The sequence below is a fragment of the Mytilus edulis genome, chromosome 2 (assembly GCF_963676685.1).
Source record: "Mytilus edulis chromosome 2, xbMytEdul2.2, whole genome shotgun sequence".
NCBI classification, from domain to species: Eukaryota; Metazoa; Mollusca; class Bivalvia; order Mytilida; family Mytilidae; genus Mytilus; species Mytilus edulis.
The window spans coordinates 4,674,837-4,688,390 of record NC_092345.1 but is presented as its reverse complement, the minus strand read 5'-3'; the positions used below and the strand labels follow the sequence as shown (position 1 = coordinate 4,688,390).

The window sequence follows — 13,554 nt, the reverse complement described above, 5'->3', positions numbered from 1 at the left end:
TTTTTGTGACTTCCTACTATATGGGAGGCAACTCCATAAACAGCTGATTTTCACCTGTTGCAAAAAGCACTTTTATTTGTCAGGTAAGATAGCTCCTTTCGGAGCAGGCGAACGTAGGCTGAAACTACATTTTCTTAAATCAGCCGGATAAGCTCTTCGAAATGCATATTATAAGAAATCTCAAATATATGCACAGGTTACTGATCCGTGTGTCCATAGGTGGTCTGTTTTTAAGGTTTTTTAGGGGGAAAATGCCTAATTTCCAGCTGATAACTTGTACCAATTTGCATGTTTAAACAAGAGATGTTGGATTTTTTTTTATTTATTCAGAAAGTTCATAGAATTATCTTTCCATTGATGTATAGATATCTATATAACTATGAATATCTGACTTCTGCATGATGGGTCCACTATTACATGCCCTGTTACAGAATGACGTCACGTAAAAAACTGTTGATTGCACCCTTAAGGGACAAATGCAAAATATAAGTGATGTTTTAGCATAGAAATGTGTTTGCGAATGGAGTAAAATAATTCTGAAAAATATTGTACGGCATGTATACATTAATTTAAAAGCATCAGTTTGGTATATTTAATGCAAATATTACAGATTTGTACATAGCAACCAGATATAAGAAAACCAGACTCTGTGCGAATATTGAAGTTTTTTAATTTTTTGCGACGTCATGATATTTTTATTCAATCTCTCATATATTTGGAATCAAAAGTTGCATATGAAAAGTGTAGATTTTTTCTACTTTGACCTTTACTCCTGATCAGTGTTACATAAAGTTTTATTCATTATAATATATATTTGGTACTTTTTATAGTCAAAAAGGTACACATGCCATTCCTAAGAAAAACACTATTTCAATATTTTCTCAACTCAGCTATAACTTAGTTCATATAGTACTAGGAACAAAATCTATTTAAAGTAACTTTATTCATGCCTATTTCATAGTTTTTATTCTATTTATTTAAAAGAAACCCTATTTTATGATTTATTTTCTTTGTAAAACTGATGAAAATGTGATACAGGAAATGTTTGGGATTTGCCAGTTAAACTGTTTGCTACTGGCCAATATGCCACTACCGCGCGACATAAAAAAAGAGCTGTAGTTTCACTATTTGTGGTCACAATCCTTAAAGTAAGACATCAATTTAATCGGTATAGTGTACAGATTCAGAAAAGCTGAGAATTTTTTATATATCGCATACAAGGTTTTGCTTAAGGGTGCTATAAACAGTTTCGTACTAAAAACTAGGGGTATTTCCCCAGTGAGATTTACATACTGATGGAATTCCCTGCTATTAATATACCACTAAATGAAAAAGTTGATTGTTTTTTATGTTCAATGTGAAAAACATATATTGAAATTCAATTAAAATGCCACTTTTGTCAAGATTTAAAAAAAAAAAAATGTTTTTGTGACTTCCTACTATATGGGAGGCAACTCCATAAACAGCTGATTTTCACCTGTTGCAAAAAGCACTTTTATTTGTCAGGTAAGATAGCTCCTTTCGGAGCAGGCGAACGTAGGCTGAAACTACATTTTCTTAAATCAGCCGGATAAGCTCTTCGAAATGCATATTATAAGAAATCTCAAATATATGCACAGGTTACTGATCCGTGTGTCCATAGGTGGTCTGTTTTTAAGGTTTTTTAGGGGGAAAATGCCTAATTTCCAGCTGATAACTTGTACCAATTTGCATGTTTAAACAAGAGATGTTGGATTTTTTTTTATTTATTCAGAAAGTTCATAGAATTATCTTTCCATTGATGTATAGATATCTATATAACTATGAATATCTGACTTCTGCATGATGGGTCCACTATTACATGCCCTGTTACAGAATGACGTCACGTAAAAAACTGTTGATTGCACCCTAAATGCTTTGGTTTTTGAGTTATTAGCCAAAAACTGCATTTTACCCCTATGTTCTATTTTTAGCCATGGCGGCCATCTTGGTTGGTTTGACGGGTCACGCCACACATTTTTTAAACTAGATACCCCAAGGATGATTGTGGCCAAGTTTGGTAGAATTTGGCCCAGTAGTTTCAGAGGAGAAGATTTTTGTAAAAGTTTACGGACGACGGACGACGGACGACGGACGCAGGACGACGGACGACGGACGCCAAGTGATGAGAAAAGCTCACTTGACCTTTCAGGTCAGGTGAGCTAAAAATGGTTAAAAATTGTCTATAAAGGGCAATAACTCCTAAAGGGGTCAACTGACAATTTCGGTCATGTTGACTTATTTGTAAATCTTACTTTGATGAACATTATTGCTGTTTACAGTTTATCTTTATCTATAATAATATTCAAGATAATAACCAAAAGCAGCAAAATTTCCTTAAAATTACATATTTAGGGGCAGCAACCCAAGAACGGGTTGTCTGATTTATCTAAAATTTTCAGGCCAGATAGATCTTGACCTGATAAACAATTTTACACCTGTCAGATTTGCTCTAAATGCTTTGGTTTTTGAGTTATAAGCCAAAAACTGCATTTTACCCCTATGTTCTATTTTTAGCCATGGCGGCCATCTTGGTTGGTAGGCGGGGTCACGCCACACATTTTTTAAACTAGATACCCCAATGATGATTGTGGCCAAGTTTGGTTTAATTTGGCCCAGCAGTTTCAGAGGAGAAGATTTTTGTTAAAGTTAACGACGAAGACGACGGACGCTGGATGCAAAGTGATGGGAAAAGCTCACTTGGCCCTTCGGGCCAGGTGAGCTAAAAAATACCTATATGGTCAAAATACTCATATGGTCCGGCCCATTAATAACTAAACGAGTACTATACTCATATGGTCATGACCATAGCGTATGGTCCAAATACTCATATGGTCTGAAACATATTCATTTGTTATTACAATAAAGTAATACAAAGTGTATTCTGTAATACAAAGTGTATTCTGTAATACAAAGTGTATTCCGTATACCTGAGCCTTGTTTCTATTTTTAAGTATATTGACGCTATTTCTATTTATATACATGTTTATATATTGACATTATCCTTCTAAATTTAAAACAAGTTATGTAATAAATAAACTAAGTACTTTCATCAAGTCAATATGTTACATATGGAACTGTTAAGATTATATGGACACTTGGACTTTGTCCACGGTCAATATGTTCTGACGAGGTCCATATATAACAAAAGTCCCTAATAGATATCCAATGTAATGACCTTATATCATTGTGACATCATAATGAATATCAGTCACATGACAACATTACCTTTTTACTATGAGAGTGTTAACTCTGCCTCTCATAAGCAGAATTTGATGTCAGTAACCCTAACATTTTGAGTAAAACAAGGTCTGACATGGTAATATTGTCATTTAAAACATTATATTTGTCAATACAAAAAAATGTTACAAACTTGTTTGCAAGCTTGTGCAATATGAGACTTGTTCATGATTTTAATAAGACAATATCGTGTTGATGTACTTTTTGTTACCATTAGGTTGAAAGGATTTGAAGTAGACATGCCATATTATACTTAGCATTAAATGTGCATGAAAAGAAATATTGTAAGAAAACTACGGGAAATATTATAATACTATTCAATAAATTACAATATCTAGATTCTGCCTGATTAACATTATTCGTTTATCACATCTTTACTGAAAGATTCAAGAAATATTGACTTTTCTATTTCCATTTATATGCGTATAATCCCTAGAGATTATCAATGGATTATCTATTGTGATTCTTCTGTGTTAATAAGAGATTTTGGTACCTTTAATGTATTTTGTAAAATATTGCCTTTAAAATTAAGTAAATTGCAATTTCTGATCATAAAGATTAAAGTAAGATATCAATAACTTTTCATGCCTAAGGTATTTTACAAAAACAAAATTATGATAATGTATAAGCTGTTTATAAGTGTATTTGTTCAAATCTTTCTTCTGTAGTTTGAGACCAAAGAAAAACAAAATTTTATTTTTTTCAAATCATTTAATTTGAAGTTTTCTTGTTAAAATATTGATTTATAAAGAGCTTAATTGCAATTTACCTAACTTACATTTAAGATTTTTTTGTAAAAATAAACATATAATTCATTACAATAACAATACCCCACATGAATTCTCCTCACAATGAAGCTGGACAATTTAATGAAAAAAGGAGAAGACATATTAAATAAAGTCACAAAATCTTAACATGTGTTTAAATTTTATGCAACTGTCATACAAGGAGAGATTAGATAGCTATAAAACCAGGTTTAATCCACCATTTTCTACATAAGAAAATGCCTGTACAATGTGACAGTTGTTTTATAGCTTTTGATTTTGCCATTTGATTAGAAACTTTCAGTTTTGATTTTCCTAAAAAGGTCATTATTTTTGTGATTTTACTTTTTGATAAGTATATAACTAAGAGTCATATGAAATGAGTGACTGATGAAAAATAATGTTAATCCAATTATTAAGCCAATGCATACATATATGATAAATTTAGTCTTCTTTGCACGATTTTATAATTTTTTTCCCCGCATAAATTTCATAAAATCGTCAAAAAAATAATTCAATTGGTCAGTGTTGTTGTGAAAATATGGCAGCTAATGAATGGTCCTGTTTTAAAGCCAAACTTTAATGAATATCACCCGTTTGTAAACATTCAACAAAGAAGCATGGATATTCATGTAAGCACGTGTATAACAGGTACAATAAGATAGAGTTTATCTTTCTTTCTTTTTTTTAACGATAACAAATATTTTTATTCAATTATTTCCTGATATATAAATACCTAAATAGCCCAGGTAGCATACTTAGGGACCCTGTATTTTAGAGTTTATCTTGATGCCAGAGCCATCTTTACGTTTGGTTTTCCATACGCTATTGCGTATTGCAATCACTGTTTTTTTACAAGAAAGGTCACACTGCATATATGGAAAACATGTGGGTGAATTGTTTGCAGGAAGCAAGCAATTAAAATAAAGTAAGCTTCTTCTAAATATGGACATATTATAGAATTTTCTTAAGAAAAAAAGTATAATTTTCTTGAGAAAAAAGTTTATGTACATAAGTTTTATAACAAAAACTTGCCATTTAGTTATAAAAAACATGTGTATATTTTTTTCAATTTGAAGTTTCATATGACTAACTTTAACAGCTGTATTTCATGTCAAACGTCACAGTCAATCCTTCGACATTTATCAAAAGCTTACACAGTGTAAAGATTCCCCCAGTAGTTAGAGCATAATTATCGTATTGCAGATAAAGCTTCATTTGTGCACTGAAGAACACAGATTCAAGTCACATCTAACAAACGCACCTTATAATTTCCCCATCAGTCAAAAATAAAATAAAGGATTAGACTACAATTTGGATAAAGTTAAACAAAGACAATAAAGCTACATTTACACTTGACATTACTGATTTTATAGATGTGATGTCATTTGATTACAAATATATCATGTGGACATAAATATTTAATGTCTTTTAGTTATAAATAGAGGTACATCTTATTTTTATCCAACAATTAAAAAGTGTATCATGTTTTCGTATAAACAGAGAAACAACACACTGCTTTAACTATTATCATTCTGATTACTGTGTCTTTTTCTCTTTAACCTATTTGAGCAGTTAAATCTATGTACATTCACAAATTACCAAACTACATGACATAAATTTGCTTTCAAGCTTCAAAGTTAAAGCTTGAGTGTTACAAAGTGTTGTATGATTTCCAATGAGCCAACTAACCACCAGAGAATGATATGGATGACTTGAAACTTATCACCTATATAACTTCAAGTCCTTACTTTTTTTTTTATCAAACTAAAGATTCACAATTAACTTGCATTTATTTTAGTATATATATATATACAAAAAAATTGTAGGCATTCATTATTTGTGACACACACTTGGTTGTTGGGCATCAGGCATTCATCATTTGTGACACACACTTGGTTGTTGGGCATCAAAAATTGCAAACTTTTTTAAGTATCATTAACAGACCGACAGCCAGCACCTCTGCTTGCCTATGACAAGTAGATTATAGAGGAGAGGGAGGACAGGGGTAAGGGAGACAGGGAGAAAGGGGGTAGGAGAAGGGAGAAAGGGGGTAGGAGAAAGGAGAAAAGGGGTAGGAGAAAGGAGAGGAAGGCTGGGAGAAAGGAGAAAAAGTTGGAGAAAGGAGAAAAAATAAAATATCTCTCCTTTTAAAAAAATTTCTAATATTTCAAGAAAAAATATCTGAAAAGGAGATGTTTTATTCTAATGGGAGAAAGGAGAATGGGGGTAGAAAAGGAAGAGGAGTGGGAGAAGGGAGAAGGGTATCCCCCTGTCCTCCCCCTCATAGAGGGGTTCTTTATACTATTGAATAGCTAGCAAGAAAAGCCTGATCATTTTAAATAGGAACAAACCTTATTCTGCATATATGGTTTAGTAAATTAAATATAGTATCAAGAAGGTATTCATAAGCTTCACTGACCTCTTTTTGAAGCACACCACTTGGACAATCTTTCATAAAATCTCTATACCTGAAATAAACAGATACATATAAACATTGGTTTAAATGGTCTTAAACTAGCAATTTTTGGGGCCCTTTATAGCTTGCAGTTTGGTGTGAGCCTAGGCTCCATGTTGAAGACCGTACCTTCACCTATAATGGTTTACTTTTATAAATTGTGACTTGGATGGAGAGTTGTCTCATTGGCACTCACACCACATCTTCCTATATCTATTGATTTATTTGATGAACATCTTTTTGTTTTTCAACTCTTTTACACTACAGTATTAATACAAAGATTGATAATAATATCATGTAAATATGGTATTTTCAAATGAAAATTACTCTTCAGCAATGAAAACTCTTTTTTTTTTCTTACAAGTCTTTTCTTACTTTCTAGTTATTTCTTTTAATATAAATTATAAAATGTTTGTATACATGAAAATTATGTGCAATTTACAGGTAATGGATTAGGTCAAAAGTGTGATGAACACAAACTGTAGATTAAACCTTGTGGTCAAGTGAGGGCCAATTAACAAAGGTTGCAAATTAAAATTGCTCAGTTGGTGAAATCATCCATATATGAGGATGGTGCTGCCATCTTTTGCCTCGTTGCTTTAGAAAAGAAGATTTTTATCATAAGTGTGAGGAAATAAATGCGTTCTTAATCCTTTTCCTAGTCAAGTCACAGAATGATTTGTATTCTTAATCCTGAATATGCTGAATTATATACACTGAATTTTTAATCAAATTCTACAATACAATTAGTGATGTTGAGGTTTTGAGTTGATTCGTTTTTTTAGCATGCAAACTGTTACAGATGTATTGAACCCTTCACAGAATGAAGGACATAATTAAGATTGATAACTTAGATTATTTTTTAAGCAAGTGAGAATAAAAGGATGCCTTGAACAATTTAAGCAATAAACGTTTTACTACCCTGCAACATAGGTACTTGGGAACAGGACAACTTTTCTAACCCTAACCCTTTTTTCCAAAATCCGTATTTTTTTGGTGTTCTATTAATTTCAATTATTTTCACGTTTTTCTGTATTTTACGAAAATAAATAAACTACAAATAAACTGTATTAGCAATTTACTGCATGGATGAATCTAGCCACTTTAAAAAGAAAAGGGGGAGAGTAACCGTTTTTTATAAACACATACTTTATCCTGCACATAATCTTGAAAACTTCATGATGCATGTGATTTTGCCAAAGATGAATCATGAGTCTTAAATAAGACAAATAAATTCAGTCTATTTGTTGATAAAAGGAGATAATTCTAATGTTTGACCTTATCTATATATTGGCTTATAATTACAAATGAGACTATATAGTAGTCTCAGATTACAGCAAATACGACAGTAATCATGGTAATCAGAACACGTGATGGGTCAGCTCGCCTTTCTTGACAGTGCTTATATTGCGTTAACAAGACACAATCTTCTCTATCAACCTGTCAGCTATTTCGTATAAATTTGTTATTTTTGTATCTAGACCAAAATTCGCGGGGAAGTTAATAAAGACTAAAAGTATGACCCGGAACCGGGGCTGTCCCTTATTACAGTTCTTCGCAAGCCTTCTACAGTTTTCAACCAACCAGATTGCTTAAACATAACACAAACATTGAACTATTACTGAAGTGGTGCAAATACTAAAAACATATTGTGAAATTATCCCATTTTGTCAGATTAAATTCTGGAAATAACAGAAGAATTTTCGGAATACCCGTTAAAACGGTACCAATTTTGTGTAAAAATTATCTCACGTCTACAAAGTTCAACCAGAGTCATATCTCTGTTCCAACTTAGATCATTGAAACTTCGTTGGAATATTGAATACACGCTAAGGTTGTAAATATGCTAAATGTATGTATATCTTAGTGCCGGGAATTGTTGATAGACTGTTGAGGCCCCTCATGGGGGGGGTCCTAGTAATCACATAATCACCATTTTTTGCCAATATAATCACATAATCATTAAATATTTGCTTATCTTTAGTAATCAAATAATCATAAACTAAAAATACAGTCCTAGGTAATCAAATAATCATGAAATATTTGGCTTAATAATCAAATAATCATTAAAAAAACGGCCAAGTAATCACATAATCAAAAACCCCATGAGAGCCCTCACTGTTTCCCATCTTTCCATGCCAGGAAATAGACAACTTTCGAGTTAATCCGTTCCGGCTCATCCAATGTTTTTAGCAAATTATTTATACGGCGGAACCAGTTTCGTGTTATTGACTCCGTCTGCAGTTTTCAAACCAATACCCTTTTAACTTGTCTTCCCACTCTATGTACCTCCAATAATGAAGTAATCAGTTTACAGATTTTTCCACATATTTCACATTATATTTCCATACATTCGAAAGGGCATTAATGGCCGCAGTTGCAGATAATTCTAAAATAGTAAAAAAATCTATGCGCATTGCATTTTTTAAGGCGAAAAAGAAGGGACACCCATCCCCCGAAAATCCTGGATCCATCACTCACTGACATGCCACACTGAAGCTTTTAATTTGTTTCTCCGGTTTGTTGAGAAAAAATACTTTCGTATAAAAGATTTATCGCATTGTGTGCTGCAGGATATTCATTTACATCCTATCTTTGCCCATGATTATTATTTTTAGGGCCGGATATTTATTTCTCAAAATCTGTCTCCCCCTCCGCAAATGGTCGTCCTGTTAACCATACAAAATAACCACATTTTTAAAATAAGTAAACAATGTAAAGCTGTGTCAAAAAGACACTTCTTTATAAGAAATTAATTAGGTTAGGTTGGGGAAAAGTCTTGAAATCTATACATAAACACTTCCTGTGTCCACTATATGGTTCAAGGCATTCTACGTACTCACCATTGCTGCAACTCTTTCTTGTCAACTGAAACAAGATACAATGTGTTTATTAAAGAAAGGTATTATGTACATCACTGTCTATATATAGAGAGCATTCAGTAATTAACATGTATAAGATGCAGTCTTCTCATTTCTAAGGGGAGTCAGCCCTGAAGATATGAGATGACTACATTGGATTCACATAGAAGCCATAAATATTTTTTTTCTTTTTTTCTTGGTCTTGAAAGAGCAATTAGTTTTCATGAAACAGAAATAGTGTCATTATCTCAAATTTTCCAGATGCAGTAACACGTTCAAAAGATGTTTCATAGTTATGGATTTGGAATAAAAAATTTAATTGCGTCTATTTCTCTCTCATCAAATTGATACCTTATCATTTCTTTTGTAAGACAATGCGAATCGCTGAACAATCTTGTCTTTTTCTGGTTTAATTGTCAAAATCCAACTTGCAGATAAATGATAAAACTTCTAAGTATAAATTCAGGTACAGAAAAAAACATCCACCAAAGAGCTAGGACTAGTAGATTCATGCAGGTACAGAAAAAAACATCCACCAAAGAACTAGGACTAGTAGATTCGGATACAGAAAAAAAACACCCACCAAAGAGCTAGGACTAGTAGATTCGGATACAGAAAAAACATCCAGCAAAGAACTAGGACTAAAACGTAAATATATAGGTCGTAGCATCATCTAACAACAACGAGAAAAGACCCACACTGAATGTCATTTTCATTCATGTCAGTCTATGATACTAGACTAATGACTATCTTAAGCTTAAATATAAAAAAAAAGAAGATGTGGTATGATTGCAAATGATACAACTCTGAGACCAAAATGACACAGAAATTAACTATAGGTCACCATACGGTCTTCAACAATGGGCAAAGCCCATACCGCATAGTCACCTAGAAGGCCCCGAAATGACAATGTAAAACATTTCAAACGAGAAAACTAACGGCCTTATTATGTAAAAACGAAAATCAAATACATAACACATAAACAAACGACAACCACTCAATTACAGGCTCCTGACTTGGGACAGACACATACATATATTTCACTGAATACTAGTATTATAGTTTTTACTCCGTAGAAAGATGGTCTTTTGAAGATAAATACAAAACAACATGAAAGTGAATGTGAAATTTTAAAGGTTGACAATTTTAAAGCTATTTGAAAATTATAACCTTACATTCAATTGTACCTTTTACAAACCCTTAATTAAGGGCTACACAAATAGTTTCAAGTGTATCTCTTACACTGAAGCTTAGTACTAAAGACTTTGTCTTTGTCTTTCCTAGATATGTGTGACCTATCGAGCCTGGACAGAGCCGCTGTACTACTTAAATAATGGAACAGACGAGTCGTAAAAATTATAACCAGACTGTATATAGATCACGCTTCCCTATCCTCAATTAGTTAGAATGGAATAAGTGTTAAAACCGTCATTAACTGTGTAAGAAAAGCATTACCAAGTGAAGTACAAAGTCTATAATTGGTCAGATATATAGCACCGGAGGTGTAAATGAAAAAATCTATACAACTACAAGAACGAGCCAAATTTTTAGCAACAAAAAATCACATGGCTCAAACTGAAAGAGATGTACTTTATAAATGATACATGTTTTCTCGGTTTGCACGGGAAAGGCACGCTAATAATATAGAACGGTTAAACATGTTTGAGAGTGCTCGATTCTGAAAAGACGGTGTATAGTGATCAAATAGAACAATCTGTAAATATCATCTGAAATGTGCGTTAAGTCCATTACTGGTTGGTTCCTCTGTAGTGTATCCTTTTCCTGATAGTCCTTGACAAAAATCTGGTGGTTTTCACAATCATATTTTTTTTTCAAGATATCAAAATTATGTCAGTCCTTGACAAATTTTGGTGGCCAAAATCTTCGAACCAATACTTTTCGAGGACTGATGAATTTAATAATTTATATAGTTTTAATACAAATTAACAGACCACCTGTTTTCTGAGACCTTTTTGGGGGGGCTCTCCGTCGACAAGAGGTCTCTTAAAATAGGTTTCATCGTATTAAAATTTGGAAAATAAAATCAATGTTAATACCGACAGAGACATTGTATTATATATCTCTGGTATCGATACAGTCTGAAAGATTCAAAGATCGTTATACAATTGTAAATTTCATGATTTGTAAGAATAACTGTATTCAAAGGACCAATATGTTAGCATGGATTGTATGTATCTTAAGTATTGTGTTTTCAGTTATGTGTTGAGAAGTATATAAAAAAAAGCAATATTTGAACTAAAGAAATCAGCATTTAAAGAATGTATAACAAAGTTCGTATAGATGTCCTTTTTAAACAAGATTCCATGTCATTGAAGGACCGAATACTATTGATATTTTCCTAACTCAGAGCTCGCATGTGTTCAAGTACTTAATATACGTCAATGGCTTTTAAATTTTGGAGTTTGAGCTTGGTACAAAAAGCGCAGCAAATTATTTAACTGTTATTTTCACCGAAAACAATCTTGGAAAAAGGGAACCTAGTCATGAAATCAGTTAGAAATTAATCGTTATGTTTGTCTTTCACGAACTACTGCACAATTTGTATATGTAAATGAAATTATACAACCCTATCTTTATTCGGTCGTATACATATAGTAGAAGAGGGACGAAAGATACCAAAGGGACAGTGAAACTCACAAATCGAAAATAAACTGACAACGCCATGGCTAAAAATGAAAAGACACACAGACAAACAATAGTACACAGGACACAACATAGAAAACCAAAGAATAAGCCACACGAACATTTAGATAGACGGAATGAACCAATTGTCGATTCAAAAAAATTCTTTTTTGTCTCAAATATTTTTAAAGCTTTAAAATAATTTAGTGGTAGTAGATCTTAGATGGATTAGTTTACTTTTATTATAAAGCTACTTTTGATCCTTAGCTGTAGTTTATTTAAAGTCATTTAAGCTCAAATACGATTGTTTCAAAACAGTAAATCCGAAAATTTTAATTTGCTATACGGTATAGAATTTTCAAGTCATCATCTAAACTAGAATTTTCAATTTGCCTATTTATTTAAACTTCGTTCAAAAATATCTTGTGATAAAAACTTCTGATACTTCTTTGAGTCATAAATACATTAACTCTTCCTGACCTTTCAAACAAAATGAAAAAAAGAATAATTTTGAATATCGAATATCAATATTAACAACTGGCGTTTCTAGATGTCAATTGTTCTTCAAAGTTTAACGGAAAAACTCAAGTTTTGTTTTTTAGTTAGTGTTCTATATGCTAAGAAAAATATATCAATAAAATCGTTAAGAAATAAAAGAAACCATAAGTTTAGTAACTTACAATATGTGCAATCTAATAATTCCTTTAATTCATCAGCTGCCAGTTTACTCCCTTTCTTTCCCATCCCCGTGCATCATTTAGAATCTCAGGTGTGTCACACTTATCTCTTAATCCTAATCCGTAAGTTATATTTTACTATGGAACTCCGCCATGTTTACAAATTTTCAACTTGTCACATGTCGCTCAGAAACATCACGTGTGTGAAATCAGCATCAGATACAGTTAATACAATTAATTGAATTAATTAAGAGTTGTGAGACATCATGTTCTAGACTTAAGCTGTTCGGATTGATTGGAAATCAACTGTGATTTTTAATGGAAATTTAACCATATTTTGCCTTTCTGAAGAATATCAGAAGCGCTATAAAAGCTGATAGCGTAATCAACTAGAAACAATTATCGAACTTCTACATATACAGGCTAGCAGATTAGAAAGACATTCCATAAACGACACCTGAAAGTCGCGCTGAAGGAAGTAGCGGAATAACCTACAATTAGAAACATGTATAACTTCTATTTTAACTGTGAACAGTGGGCGTGGTTGCATTTGTTTCCGCTACAACTGAAACTAAGGTGCTTTGAAGTAGTCTAGGGCTACAAGGGATAAAAGGAAACAAATTCAGGCAAACATATTCAACCAACATTTCATTCTTAAAATGCCAATACATATATATAACCATATATACTAAGTATCAAGCTGAGTTTGCTTCCAGATAAAGAACTGAAAAACGGAGCCAACTCTTTGAAATTTACTGAAGTAGCAAAATGATAAGATTACAGTAGAAAATATAGAAAACCATTGACAGAAAACACTTTTGTTTTGCATTGTACGTATCAGTTGATTATAATTGTGTTTTGTAGAGCAATTTATGGTATATATACCAAAACAT

At 32.3% G+C, this 13,554-nt stretch overlaps 1 protein-coding gene across 4 annotated transcripts in view; it reads right to left on the bottom strand.

The window, feature by feature from the left end:
* Nucleotides 1-13,175, bottom strand: part of LOC139510100 (neuronal calcium sensor 1-like) — a 65,274-nt gene extending 52,099 nt beyond the window's left edge. The window contains exons 1-3 of one of the 4 annotated variants that reach the window (XM_071296351.1): nucleotides 12,665-13,175; nucleotides 9,324-9,348; nucleotides 6,445-6,493 (exon numbers count right to left, since the gene is read on the bottom strand). In XM_071296351.1, the coding sequence (XP_071152452.1) occupies nucleotides 6,445-6,493; nucleotides 9,324-9,348; nucleotides 12,665-12,728 (138 nt within the window). In that variant the 5' untranslated portion in view covers nucleotides 12,729-13,175. Of the gene's footprint in view, nucleotides 1-6,444; nucleotides 6,494-7,629; nucleotides 7,740-7,785; nucleotides 7,845-7,867; nucleotides 7,967-9,323; nucleotides 9,349-12,664 lie in introns of those variants that run through there. The other 3 variants (XM_071296353.1, XM_071296354.1, XM_071296352.1) reach the window with 3 other exon arrangements.
* Nucleotides 13,176-13,554: the final 379 nt, after the last annotated feature.